A 15,764-nucleotide genomic window follows, 5' to 3' on the forward strand; every position below is an offset into this window, starting at 1 on the left:
AAGTTCTCTTCACGCTATTATTAGCTTTTAACGTAGTTACAGACCAGTTCTATGCACATTCCATTCGATTAAATGACAAGCAATAACGTGGGTGTGTTTCCCAGCTAACGTCAGAAGGTAATTAAGGGTTGTCGTGTTATTGACATCATGACTTCAATATGAAACGAGAGTAAACATTCTTTCTCCCTATCACAATAAACTAAATTAGCTAAGTTTCATGCTATCGATTTCTTTTTTTTTTAACGAAACAATTTCTAATTAACTTTTTTTTTTTAAAATTTGTTATTTTAGCCATACGTCAACGGGCAATGCAGGAGGTCTTCAACCGCACACCCTCACAATCCGACAGGGAACAAGAGAGGGGAAGCCATGACAGCCAACTTCTTGCCCGGCAACGGCAATTAGACCCGATTTGACTCAAGCAGCTCCACCACGATGGCGTTATACCACTGACGGTGTCGCTCCATACTCTGTGTTGTGAGGTTGTTATTATACAAAAGACAAAAAAGAACCAGAATAAATAAACTGTGGTGAAAAACAAAAAAAAAAAAGATGAAGCGAGAGAGAACAGTGACATTTAAAAAGTTATATAATTTATTTATTCCTTTGTATGACAAAGAAAAAAGTTTTTAACATGAAACAGAAACGTAAGGATGGATGATAACTTAACTACTCCCTGCGGATTAGACATGGTGGACAAACACTCACATTCCGGAAGAAAATTAACATTAAAAAAAAGAAACAAATTACCAATTGATCGATAATTGTGTAAATATAGTTGTGTATTAAGCAAAGGAAAGGACTGAGATGCATTTTGTTTTTCAGTTACGGATGCCAATGCTTCTTCTTATAGGGAAGAAATGTTCGTTGTTTGTACAGAAAATAATGTATGATAATCTAACTAGAAGGTAATAAACAAAAAGAGGAACTAAAAGCAGGATTATTGTCTGACTGTCTTTAATATTATATTTCTGAAACTATAACATCTTGATCAGAATGAGAAATTACTAAACTTAATGCTTTGTTGTTGTAAAATGGCAACCCCTATCTTTTGTTCATAGTGTATTTAAATGGTGCTGAAATATTGCAATTAACCATGAGTTATTTAACCATTTATAATACATAAAATGATGTTCTATTAAAATTGACAGTCAGATAGTAGTGAAGTTATTTTGTATGTTTAGGGCAGAGCAGAAGTAGGGCAAGAAAGTTGTGTAATCTTTCATAATTATTGCGCAGAGTAGTACATGTTGTCAGTCAGAAATAGTGTTTCCAAACCACTTGCGTGTCTTGACCTTTCCCAACTTATTAATGTTTATTAATATTTTATTTCTTGTAAAACTGATGTTGCAAGCCGAAAATATTGCAGAATATCAAAACTACGAGTTTCGCTCCAAGTGCAGCTAAACTATTCCTAACAAAGTATTTATGTTACAAACCGTTTTTATGATTTCCAGATGATGAATCTTTCTGAAACTATCACAAGATATAATTAATTTATGTTTTTGTTTGAAAAGCTAACTGAATACTTATTTAAGTACAATTTCCATAAATTCGATGCTTTTTTTTAAATAGGGACAAAGAAGTCATTGTCAATCCTACAACCATTTTTATATCATACTTCAATAGGGAATCATTGCCACCTTGGAAAAAATGAAGAGTGTTCTCTTTTATAGTTTTATGGAGCAATATTTTTAGTAGTAGAAAGTTGTTTTGTAATATCTCCTTAAAATATAATTTAATATTCTGTCATATCTTTTCACTAGGTGGACATAAATAAGGTTATATTATGGCTTACAAGGATAGTCATAGACGTATATTTTCAATTCTATTAACATTGCTGGTTCGGTTAAAGTTATGCTAAATTTAACAAAATAAGGCCTGACCCTTGGTCAATTTTTAAATTCGTTCGTGGTCTTTAATGCATTCTGTATTACTGGAAAAATAACATCCCAGATAAATAATTAAAATTCTTCGATACTATAGCTTATCAACATACGAAGTGAAAGTGAATTTTTATACATTTACTACAAGATATTATTATACCAATATTTCTCTAAAATAATATTGTGTAATATAATTTTACCTAGCACAAGACGTTGAACTTCAGTGTATATATGTTTATAAAAGAGTTGTTTCTATTTATTTATAACATTGGTTCTAGATCATGCATTGCAATTTGATCCAAGAAGTTGTTATAATCTTGATATCGTCTTTCTACCAAATAATCAGTATAAAGTCAAATGGAAATATTTCAACTATGTACGTTCTTTGTACGATTCAAAGTTGAATTTTACATACTAGCGGATAGGAATGACGAAAACCTTACTGTCAAAGATAACTAGCTTCATTAGTATACTTTATACTGTTGTTGAATATATAAAAGATACGTGCATCGTTCGAAAACAGTTAAATTTTCTTTTGGACTGTATGACTGATAGTTTCAAGTGTGACAATCACTTGCTTTAGTGATTCGCTATCACTAAGATGAAAATATCTAGAATAGAAGAGAAACTTAAAATTTATAGTCAATGGGTGAATTAAATTATAGACAAAATGCGGAGGGAGTGATTTGTTAATTCAATCAAGGATATACTTTGCACATTTTTATTATTGATTTATAAACGTCCGTGCTCAATTTCATTTTAGTTGATTTTGGCAATAGTTATCAACGGAAATTATGGTGTCTTTTCTCGCTGGTGCCTATTTTCTACTACTTAATTTCATTCGATTTTGTTTCACTTCTAAACTTTCACGACAGAACCAAATATACGAAACATTATGAGGAGTATACGAAAAGTTATCCTAAGCTGCAAAATCTAAAGAATGGTTTAATTTCCAACTTCATTGAAATAATTAGACGTTGTGTTAAAAATAGCATAAAAAGAATTTCAAGGAATTGTTTAAAAATCATAGAAGTATGCAAGCAAAAGTAAAAAATGATTTATTTCAGAACATAATTTAAAATGTTACATAATGTAATGAGCTTGAAATACAATCAACAAAATGAAGGAAAACGGAACTTCGCAGACAAATTACCTCTACAACGGAAGCTAGATATATTATTTTCATGAAAAAAGGAAAACTTCTTCTCATCATCTAAATTAATTCGAAACTTTGTCATAGAAATTTGTGTAATTAATTGTTGCTATTATTAAATTACTTTTTAAAAACCACTTAAAGCAATACTAAAAACCAGCTTGTGATAGAACATGAAAACAAATTAGATGTTCTAGCTGTCTGAGTATTAGTAATTTAGGATGCGATGAAAGAATTGAATCTTTCTCGGTGGCGTGATTCTAGTAAGTTTTATCGGACTATCAGCCACGTAAACATGTTCTCTTTCAATGTTTCAAATGTATTCATGTTCATTGCGTTCATCTTCAGAAATTGGAATACTGCACTCTAAGTATCGAAAGACAGTGTTTTCACCTGGCTGATAGCCTGGGAAGAGTTACTAGAATTCAATGCGGTGTCACTTTTAATATCAAGATATTTATTTTCTTCTTTTTGTAACCTGAAGAATTTTTATCTTATCTGCTATAACAACTCCTGGATGTTTTATAGCATGTTTATTTAAAACTGATTTTATATTTATATTTCACATAACATTCAGATACAAATGTTAACGATCTTTAACTATATTATTTCTAGTATATTTAAAACAGTGAGACATTGTGTAATCGTATTTTTATGAATATACCAACAAATATTATGAGAAGTTAGATTATATTGCGGTTTAAGTAAACTGGAGATAATTTGATTTATTTAACAAAAAGATTACTCAAAAATTAATATTTATGTTAGATTAAGAATTGCGTTCATAGTATCCTATAGAATTACAATCTTTACGGATTATTAGGCAAATATACGTATTTTCCTGAAATATTTATATACTTTTGTTTCATTCATATTTTTCTGTTTCGTGTTCAAAAATGCAGAGTGATATTTCCTGCCCGAAATTATTACGTAGAGTTTTTTTTTTCAGAAAAAGCTGACCAATAATCTTTATTTAAAAAAAATCCTTGGCTTGAGAAATACTACTTGCTATAGAGGAGGTAAATTTGATTAAATTCCATTTGTGAATAATAATATAAGGATTTTCAAAGTAAGATATATAACTGTTTTTCGAACACGATTGTGCAGGGTTTTCTCGGGTATTACTGTTTCCTCTCATTAGAATTTCATAGTTATTCTATCGTTCATTGCTAAAACAGCATAAACATTTATTACATCTAGTTTACATCAGCGTTTAAGGCGTTAAATCTAGGATCTCATTTCATTCCATACCAAACGTACATTGTTTATGTTAAAAATAAAATAATCAAATTTTCTTGGGAATAAAAAACACAAAACTGTTGTATGACTACTCAATAAACACTGTTTCAAATTCTGGGAATCTAAAACTTATTTTATAATACTTAGGTATGTTTCGTTGTGAATTGTTAAATATATTGTACTAAAAATCTAGTCTCTACTAATGTAAAAGATTCTGTATTTTGAATTTAGTCAAAAAGTGAGGAAAGAGATTCTCTAGTTCCTTGTACAATCTTTACATGTTAGTAGAAGTTATCCAGTACTAGTCAAAACAACAATGACAAATAATTTTTTGCCAGTAAATAAATGTTTATCTTTGATTTTTTTTAAAAAAAAGAAGAGATCTCATACTACTATATTTGAAATAATCTAGTCATAAATCAGGTTATGATTTAACGTTTTGTTGGAATAATTTGTACTTACAAGATTCTCTAAAACTAATCAATGTCAATATTAGGTAACATCCAAAAGTTATTATAACTATGTTGTTAATTAATGCGTAATAGAACATTAGGTAACATGAATTTGAAATCTAGTCATTATACTCATTCACAATGCAAGTATCGTGCAGTCTGTCTTCTTTCTAATCCTGATTTTGGGTATGAAATGATTTTGCTTATTCTGATGGCTGGTGCTTGTACACTGTGATAACTTTTATTACATTTATTTAATATAAGATATAGATTGAATTAGTATTTTACATAGTTTTACGTCAATTCATAACTTATAAGCTTCATTAGATATCAACATTTTATTTCAATCAAATTTTAACTATAATTAATTACGCTTTCAATACAATCAAAACACTGCTGGTTAAAATATTTTATTAGCTATTATTTATATGACATTATAAATAGAGCTAAGACAAAAACAAACTATCATGGGGATTAATAATGACCGGTATGTTTAAATTTACTTTTTTTCAAATCATGATATGTTTCTTTAAACTTTTGTGTGTTAAGAAATGTTGAAAACTTTGGAAACCAGAAAAAGACAGATTAAGAAACAGATATATTTATATATAGTCTTCCCGATCTTGTTGCTTTGCCTCTGACATACGTAAGGTAAATTCAACAAACTTATGAAAATAACACAAAATGGAAAAAGCACACTACATTTTTCGTGTGTGTTTTCTTAATGGTTATGAATAGTATTGTGAAACCTACAAACACAACGTCCAACCTACTCGCGTATGCTTGAGCGAATGGTGATATTAAGTGTATGACAGTTAAAACTTTTTGAAAGATTGTGTACATGTTTGTGCGTGCATTGCTAAGTATGTATGTGTGTATGTTAAAAACAAAGAGAAACAATGTTAAACCATCAAATCATATACGTGTCAGTCTTTGTGATCGCAGACTTAAAACCCTAGGAAAGTAACAGCATATATGTTATAATTTTGAAAGTGTCTTTTGAATTAAAACTCTTTTAAGTAAAGAACTCTATCACATGGCATATGTAAAAAGTAAGAATATATTCATCTCGAAACTATCAATTTCTAGATCATGAATTTAATTAACAAAATTAATTTTGCTGTAAAAGCTAAGTATTTAAACAATTATAATGCATCGTAGTAGAAAACGGCGAAGTCAAATAAAGCGTATTTAAGATATTTACGCACAAATATATATGCCAAATTCTTGAAACGGATATTACAACAATATTATCATGTGTTTAATGCTAAGATGTGATGAAAATTGTAAAACAAATAATTTGTATGGACAAATCAAAGGATAGTATTAGTTACTGTGTTAAATTATTTTGGATATATCAAGTTTAATGTCATAGCAAATAAAATTATTCAGTTCAAGGTAGGAAAGCTGTGAAAATGAATTATATTTATCATTCTCTACAACATTGTACTTTTACATTGTGCAGTGTAAAAGAAGTCATTATTCTTTTATTTTATCAATCATCATGATCTCAAACTGGAAGTTTTAATTTTAAATAAGATTGATACAATTCAAACAGCTAAAGATAGAAAAATTAACATTATTTTTTTAAAAAAATAATTAATTTAGTTATTATTATTTTGTAAAGGGCGTATGAACAGAAAATTACATATTTCGTGTGTTTTTCAATGATTGGAAATTTAATCTCATTCCAGAAATACTTTTGTAACAATACAAACTATAAAAATGATAAATCTTGCATTTCTAATTAAAGAAATTAGTCGAAATTCTAAATAATCATTTGAGTTACATTTTTTTAAAATATAAAATTTATTAAATAAGAAATTCTTCCTCCTCGAAATATCGCACAAATATTAATTTTTTCAAGCAATTTACACAACAGTGAGGAAGTACATAGACCAGGGGTGGACAACTTAAGGAACGCGTGTCATTAGTAGCATGCAAACACTTTCGCGGGACGTGCAAAGTCAGAAGCTGTTGTGGAGAGGGTTAAAATACAAAACCCTACAACTTATAAATATATATTCAAGACCTGTGCATGAAAAGTGTCCCGTGGTGTGTCGTGAATTGACTGATCTTGATATAAACATTAATGTTTTACGTTTTTTGTATTGTTACCAGATATATGTTTACTGTATGAAAGTATATGCACAGTGATCAAAAATATAATTAGCAGTTACAACATAGTATCCAGTAAAACCTGAACCTTTGTGATTTGGTCGTGATTCTATAAAACATGAAAGATAAATTCAAATTCATATGGCAACACAGTCGACAAAAATGAAACTGGGGACATGTATGTATATGAGTATGAACTAATACCCAACATGAATCAAACTTATAAATTTATATGTATATCAAACAATGTAATGTTACTATCCAAGGGTTTCTAATGTTAGCTTGTTAGATTTAAAAAAACTGAACAATAATAAGTAAAGAATATACATTTTTATTAATATATTTTGCATTCAAATACAATAAGATAATTTTCTTCCCTAATGTAAATATGTCGTTATCTACATTTCATTTTCAGTCATGTGTCAATTTAACAAAAATAAATAAATAAAACAAATGAAAAGAAAGAAAAATGTTTATAATTACTAAGCATGTATACACGTTAATATATGTATGAAGCTTCATAAAGCCCAAAAACATATACAAAAAAAAAGAATAAAAACAACATTCAGAGTAGAATATAGACATTCATATTTTTACGGATTATTCTGGATGTAATTAACAAAATTCAAACAGAACAGAATAAATACAGTGACAATATTGTAATATGAAGTTTTTCTTTTATGATACGATATTCCATTTCATGACGTTAGAAAATTATTACTACAAATTAATTAAATCCATTTCCACAGAGGAAAGAAAGAATATTAATTTACGTTTTTAATCAAATTTAAATATATCACTACAGTCAGTAATCAAATTACTAGTCGACTTCGTTTACCATTACCCACTGGAAAATCAATTTGCTGGTAAATCGGCCAGGTAGTAGCCTAGTATATAGTGTACAATTTCACCGATACTGGTCAACAATTGAGAAACGGCTCATGAGGGAAGTCACAACTGTAAAATAAGTTTGAAACTAAGGAAATAAAGATTATTTTAGTGTATTGGTTATACAGCAGTCAATACACTAATGTTCTTGTTTTACTTTCAAGCAAAAAAAAAACTTTAATTTTTACCAGTGTGACTTCCTCAGGAGCCGCCTCTGCAGCTGAGAGGTGACTTCGATGCCTTCAATTCCTAAACACACAATGTAAACATATAATGTCTCTGTATTTCAATAATCATAATAACAGTAGCTTTCTGTATATGTGTGATACACACAGGATCTGTTATTATTGATTATTTCTGATTTTATTATTACTATTATATGTCGTTGGTAATAATAACGACTTAACCTTTATAATAGGCCGTAAGTGCGGGTGTTTGTAAGCCGCATTGATCGTAATTCCATGACTATGACTAATAATTGTACTAGTATACGGAAAATGTTCCAGCTCTAGTGTTCCTACCCATAAAAATCAACTGAATGTAGTAGAACACATAACTAGGCCTATAATAACTGAATTTAACTCTTGGCAAAAATCTTCCTACAATGTGTGAATTGCCATGAAACAGATATTAATTACATTTATTTTTTCAGAAAAAAAGCTAGTAACTCGGTTGATTGGAGCTAACGTCCTTTTTCCAACATCTAGGCTATATGAGACGGGCCTACAGATTTAAATGATATCTGAACAACTACTTGCGTTTTCACCCGAGATATTTTTAGATTAGGACAGATTATTTTATTTACATTAATTTCGATGAGAAAAATAATTTCAATTTACAAACATTTCCGTTTATGAACAGCATTACGGAATGGATTACATTGTAATCCGAAGATCCACTGTACAGAAAGTATAAATTTTGAAAATTGTTTAGAATTCTGAATGGGAAGTCCTATTGTCATGATGAATCCTCGTTAACAGAAGTCAGTGAAACACAATTCAAATGTGACTTTCACACTTTATATTCGAAAGTCATCTTCAGCAAACTAAAGTACTCGTATAACTTTCATTGTTCCTTTTATAAGAGTTTTTTCAACATTATCACAGAACAACAAAATATCTTGTGAAATAATTAAGGGATCACCCTTTTGTAATAAAATAATTCTTGTTAAGATTACAATACGACAGACCTTAGAAAAGGGATCTTAGAGGGAAAAATATTACTCTCCAAATCTCTTAATAGCATAGCGAGAAAAGGTCAAGGCACAGGCAGTACGCCAAACTAAGTTCTCTGGCTGTATCAACCCTTGTGTATATTTACACGAAGCAACTCAGGCATTTTTCGAACATCCATAATTTTGTTTTCACTAAGAAAATTGTCTGTATCACTATCTGCACCATACCATGTTCTATACAACATAAAATTTCAGTGTTTTATCTCAAATCGTTTACGAGCTAGAAAGTCATGAAATCTTTTAAAAAAAAACTCAAATTTTGGCATTACCTGGCTCATTAAAACGTATAGAACACTTCTTATAGGCGTGGGGACTTAAAATTATACACAAGTATAGAATTTGTGTTTTAAGTTAAGAAAAAAATCCGAATCCAAGGAGAAAAATTAGAACGCAAGGACCATATTTACATACAGTTACATCCTTTGACTCGATTCGACAGAAATGTAAAATTTGAGATGCAAGTAAAGAGGAAAAATCCGAAAACTAGATATTCCCTCCCTCTCCAATGAGGAAAACTAGGGACAGAGGAAACATTATGTCACTTAATTCAGCATCTCTAGGATACTTCCTATAGACATGGAAACTTGAAATTTGGCACAAATATAGAATATGAGATACGAGTAACGACAGAAATTAGAAAACTGGAAAGTTTTCCCTTCAAGGAGAAAAATTAGTGGGTAAGTTCAAAATTACGTCACTTGATTCAAAACCTGTAGTGTATTTCCAGTAGATATGTAAACTTGAAATTTTTCACAAACGTAGGATTGGTGACACAAATGAAGGAAAGCATCAAAAAACTGAAAATCCCCCCCCCCCAACTAAAGGCGAAAATTAGGAGATAATTGTCAAATTATATTACAGGTTTGTTGCTTTATTCGAAAACAATACAACTACTTCCTGTAAGCATGGAAACTTTGAAATCTGGTACAAATGTAAGATTTGTGGTACAAGGAGAAGAAAATATACGAAAACTAAAACTTCTCTCTATATAAGGAGGAAAATTAGGAGACATGTTCAAAATTATATATTGTTAAGTCACTTATGACAAGGATCCAAAATCTATAAGGTGCCTCCAGCAGACGTGGAAGCTTGAAATTTGGCACAAATGTAGGATTCATGACACAAAGAAAGAGAAAAATCCGAAAACTGTAAATATCCTCCCCTCCAAGGAGAAAACTGAAGGGGAAAATACTTACATATTGTCACGTCACATGACAATAATTCAAATTCTATTGACTTCTTTCTATAAATATGGAAACTTGGTACAACTGTGGGATGTGTAGTAGAAATAATGGGGGAAATCCGAAAACTAGAAATCCCTCGCCATGGAGTAGTAAACTTAGGGGAAAAAGATAAATCTACATATTTTTATATTACTTAAGACAACAATTGAAAATCTAGTACTTCCTGTAGACATGTAAACTTTAAATTTGGCACAAATGTAGGCTTTGTGGTACAGATCGCACAAAAGATATTGATACAGGTCCTTGTCATTCAAATTGCTAAAACACATTGTTTTGCAGATGCATAGGCAATCCAACATAGTCCTCGAGTGCTTAGTTACGCATGGTTTTCAATTCCTCTCGGTTCCCTTGTCATGTTAAAGAAGTCTTCGTTAATTCATTGCTGCTGTGGCATAATACACTCCTTCTGAGTCGATTTTGAGGCTTAACGTTCCTTTCAGCAGCGAGGCTATATGAGACAGGACTTACTTATTAACGTGGAATCCGAACCACATGAGCTCCCGCCGGGAATCGAACTTAGGTCTCCCACGCCAAAGGTGCGTACACCAACCGCTTAGCCACGAAAGACCTCTACACTCCTTTTATTCAGAGGGAAATTCGCCTGGAGCAATTTTTGAATCGAGTTTTACGATGTGTCTATCAGATTTGGACGTTAACTAAATGTAAAATGATTTTTTTGCATTTGAGAAACTGTTTACAATCAAAGTGGTTTGTTTTCAAAAAAGACAGTATTACCTGGAATATAAACTCAAGAAGAAACAGATGTTTGATTCTCTACGATGTATATATTACTCAAATATACGAATGAAAAATCATGAACATAATTGTAAAGAATGAAAGAAAGACCTGTATAGAATCACATCCTTACCAGTTTATTACTAGGGTAGTGAACTGCGGCCGTTTTGTTATAAATCCGTTTTGGGTTATTAGTGAATAATGTTTAGTTCTTCCGCGGATAAATGTTTAATATATTCACCCCTCGGTGCAGCGGACCTTGGTTCAATCCCTGGTGGAAGCGCATGTGATTAAGATCCCATTTTGAGCTAATAGGTTCCGTCTCATATAGCCTCGCTGTTGGAAAGGAATGGAAAAACCTTTTTAAAAAGCCAACAATTTTTTACTAGTTTTATACATGTAAAATTGTCTCGTTCATTCGTTAGTTTTTGAATGCCTTTTTAGAACCCAAGCAGAACTTTTTCACAAAATGTTCACATAGCTTCGAAAACGCCTTTATTTGCATTTCTTCTATTCTTCAAAAATTGCACATTACATGGAGCAAGGATGATGATCCTTGTGAAATCTACGAAAATTTTCAATAACGGCACTAAATTTTGAAGAGCCCAAAGTCTGTAATGTGGACGCAGAACCCTGAACTTCCAAAATAATGTCCACATGGTTATGCCAACCATTAAAAATGGTAACTCTTACCAAAAAAAATCAGGGTCTTCTATCTTCATAGCGTATGAGGCCTAACTACTCCTCTGGTCCGGTATTTATCTCTTTTATTAAAAACTACTAAAAGAAATGAGTGTACTCTAGTGATTAAGTTCCTTTCTTTCTCAGTAATTATATAAAAAATGTTTATAGTTACTGAGTAATTTTTATGTATGTTGTGCCTGTATTGACTACTTTATATGCCTACTTTTAGTTCCTGTTTATTTTCTGATTTTTGTCTGTTTCCTATTTGAAGTGCTTAAATATCCGTAGCCTACTAACAACAAACCTATTGTGAGTCACGATGGCTTAAAGGCAGAGTGCTTACATCTAGTTCCAAGAGTCGGAAATTTGAAAAATGAAATGAAATCTTTAAGTTTTACGTCCCACGGTTATGCCGGTTAGGCTAAAGGAGACGGTGATGATGAGTAATGAATGAAATGGTGGAATGAAGAAAGTGGGAGGAAACGGAAGTACCCCGAGAAAACTCACGCACACGGTGTTTGTCCACCACAAAGTTCACTTGGCGGTGGCTGGGATCGAACCCGGGACCCCAAGCACCAGGGGTGAACATCGGAAATTTGAGCCCAGGCTATGTGAGTTCGTGGCAGATGACACACACACACACAGAGAGAGAGAGAGAGAGAGAGAGAGAGAAGATGGAGGGAGATTCAAATTTGAAGATAGAGAGGGATACATTAACATAAGCATGTGATTAGAATTGGAGAAAATAAATGATCATACAGCATCCATATTCTGAGGAAAATTGTGATTTTGTGAAGCAGAAGAATCGTGGAGAACTTTCTCTGAAGTATCAGGCTACCTGATTGCGAGATAGAGAAATAACTTAATATTTGAAGAATGAAGAATTAACCATTTCACAGCTTTCATAGGCTGGTTTTGCACCAAGAATCTCTCGGTTATGAAGCTACGACGTTAACCACTCACCCATGGAGAATGCTATAAACAACGTTCTTCTCGCATATCTCAACAACAACGCTTTTGAGGAATGAAAACTGCAAATAATCTCATTTCTATTTGACATACCGGTAGTTATTTATTATAAATACATAAACAGACGTTCCAATGTGTAAAAAAAGAAAAGAAAAGAAAGAAAAGTTGAACGTGAATAGTAGGCGAGAAAGTTCAGTGTCTGAAGTACTACAAACTCTCATAATCAATGTTCTTATCCAACAATTGGGCATCTAGATATTATATATATTATCTATCTTCTTTAGACTAACCAATAAAATCTTATAAAATACTTCATATAAACGAGAATATCGTGAATTTGACAGGAGAAAATAAGGGTTCGTTATTTATCGCTATCATTATTCAATACATTAATGTTTCATCCACAGTTTTATACACTAGGTATATAATTTCGTGTTAAAAACAACTTGCCAGTAAAAATCCTCTCGACGTGATACTGTATTAGGGGTCTGCACGGGCTCGGGCTGAGTCCGCGAGCCTAAGCCCGAACCGGCCTCCGGGACGGACTCGGGCTGTAAACTTTTAAATATACAACCGTATTTCTCGGGCCTTTTCGGGCCTACTTTGTAAATATACTGTACAACAGTATTTATTGAACGGTTCTTTCTGGAGAACTTTTAAAGCACAACCGCAAAATTAAACCTCTAGTTGGTGTAAATAAAAATACAATTTTGCGTTAATCATTAAGTTTCTATAATTCGGGCTTATTTGATTATCACACGAGCTAGGGCCTCAATACTAAAACACACTTCAGACTCGGGTCGGGCCTCACTTCATAAATTCACGGGCCGGGCCGGGCCTAGGCTAAAAATTCCGCACCGTGCAGACCTCTATACTATATAGAACTTTGTTTCCAGTACTATTTGGCATCGTTTCAGATCTTTATTACCTTCACATTTAGTCTAACATTTTCAGTAGCTCTAGAAGCATCTCCTTGAGACCAACTCTTTTTACTTAAACAGAGGGCACGCGACCCCATTCTGGATCCACTATTGTGCTGTTCAGATACTTTCTATCGCATAGGAATGAAAATAACTTCCCAACAAAATATCACGGTTTGAAATACTCTAGCAATAAGGAAAAATCTTATAAAATACCACGCGTATTTAAATTTAAATTGGCTTTTCATTGATATGTTAAACCGCTTTCATGGCAACGTACTCACCACATTTTCTTAAAATTATTTTTCATGATATATTACCTCATGACCAGGCGCCCAACAGGGGAGCAAGGTGGGGCGCTCGCCCCCCTTAGAGGAAATTGTACTTCAGAATATCGAAAATCCAATAGAATTTTTACATTAGTTACAGCAAAATTTGAAACTATTTTTGAAACGTCGTTTATACTTGCCCCCCCCCTGGAAACCACAATAGGGCGTCCTTGCCTCATAAATAGGTAGAAGTGCCAGTACCGCTACAATTGAAGAAGTTCAAGTTGTAGCGTGACGGAAATTACTACGTCTAATGAGTTACTCTATTGGTCTTATACAGTCGCTGCTATTACATTTACATGCATGTGACGTTATCGTTTGAAGAAGGTACAGGGGGAGAGACTGAGTTCTTGCCTGCATTACTTTACATGATTGCCCAAATATAAGAACAGTAAAAATGAACCCACATAATAGATTTCTCGTTTTATTTTGTTATTACGTATATACAATTCTTGAAGAGATTGTTATGATTCGAAGATTAAAATGAAACCGTTAGAAAAGCAGCCAAAGAAATTCGATCCGATACTTGAAAAACTATATACAAAGTATTGAAATTCTGTCAACAAAAATTACACTGTGTTAATGTTCTTTTTAAAAATGTTTAACATTCTTTATGCATGTAGCACAATTAGGTACGCAGCATCTGGATGATTTTATATTTGATTCCATCTTAAAAAGTTTTACATATTCAATTCAAAATAATTTAAGAAATATATATGACTTCCTTCACACAATTTTGATTGCGTTCAACTTATTATATTTTCTTCAGAAACTTGAGAACAATGGAAGAGATTTCTCTGACAACGCTATCATATGTCTAACGTCAATTGTAAACAACGAAACTAAGTCAGAATGTTGCCGCTTGCATAAATATATCAAACGCGTAATAGTCGTACTCATAACTCCATTGGTGATTTACAATCCTCTTCTTTCAGCGCGCGGCTAACACACACGGCCTCCTTAACCTAAGTAAGCGCGTTAAGCTATCACTAATGTTACACACTGCATGATTTCATACATTTCTAAAACTTATTTAGAACATTAGAACTAAACTTAAGTCTTAAGAACTTCACAAAAACCTCAAAGAATAGTAAGGAATTAAGACCACTTTAACGACAGTAAATCCAGACTTTGTGGATTGGGATTCACTACACTATCTGTAAATTCAAATGTCTTCACACTTAACTCAAGATGCTGTTCAAAGGAGAGAGGGATAATTGTCATCCAATTCAGTTAAAAATAACGACATTATCCAACATCCAGAGTTAAGTACAAAGAAATTTAGTCTTTAAGTTACTGAGAAAACCATTTTCTTGCTCTCACATTTTAGAATTATCCCGTGAAATTTTGAATTCTTGAAATACTGGTAGGTTAGTAGAAGGAATTTCCACATTAAAGGGAAATGTAAGCAAACATAAATTCTGATTCACTGAATTCAATTAATTTGATTCAGAATGAGATGATAAACTCATTCACTCACTCAACACTCGATGTCCATCTCATCATGTATGTCAATAAACAAAAACTAGATCTGCTACAATCCGATTAAATCCGATTTGTTTTCCACTCAGGTTACTATATATACATATATATATATATATATAAGGTCCTGTTAATTAATTGCATACAATATATCCTATAGCATATATACGTATATATAGCAAATATAACCTATATATAGCAAACGGATGTTAAAATATGATTTAAAGCGTGAAGACGAGCTATTTCGTGCGTTAAACTAACCACGGCTCTATTCTTTTATCCCTCTTGCAATACGCACAGAACTCAACTTCCAATCTAAAAGCAATTTATTTCGTCACCGATAGTTGGTGAGAGAAAATTCAATGATTTATTCCGCACTCCCTTCCCGTTTAAAAAGAGATATGTTTTGTTCTTGCTCAAATATACGGTAC

General features: G+C 32.0%; 1 protein-coding gene across 2 annotated transcripts in view; it reads left to right on the forward strand.

Annotated features, from left to right (window-relative positions):
- The window catches only part of LOC145668440 (thrombospondin type-1 domain-containing protein 7B-like), a 1,268,628-nt gene extending 1,261,111 nt beyond the window's left edge, over positions 1-7,517 (forward strand). For both annotated transcript variants that reach the window (XM_081736305.1, XM_081736304.1), the window contains one exon: positions 292-7,517. In XM_081736305.1, coding sequence (XP_081592431.1) covers positions 292-373 — 82 coding nt within the window. In that variant the 3' untranslated portion in view covers positions 374-7,517. The remainder of the gene's footprint in view (positions 1-291) is intronic.
- The last annotated feature ends 8,247 nt before the right edge of the window (positions 7,518-15,764 follow it).

This window comes from Thermobia domestica, chromosome 13 (genome assembly GCF_964235325.1).
Source record: "Thermobia domestica chromosome 13, izTheDome1.hap1.1, whole genome shotgun sequence".
Lineage (NCBI taxonomy): Eukaryota > Metazoa > Arthropoda > Insecta > Zygentoma > Lepismatidae > Thermobia > Thermobia domestica.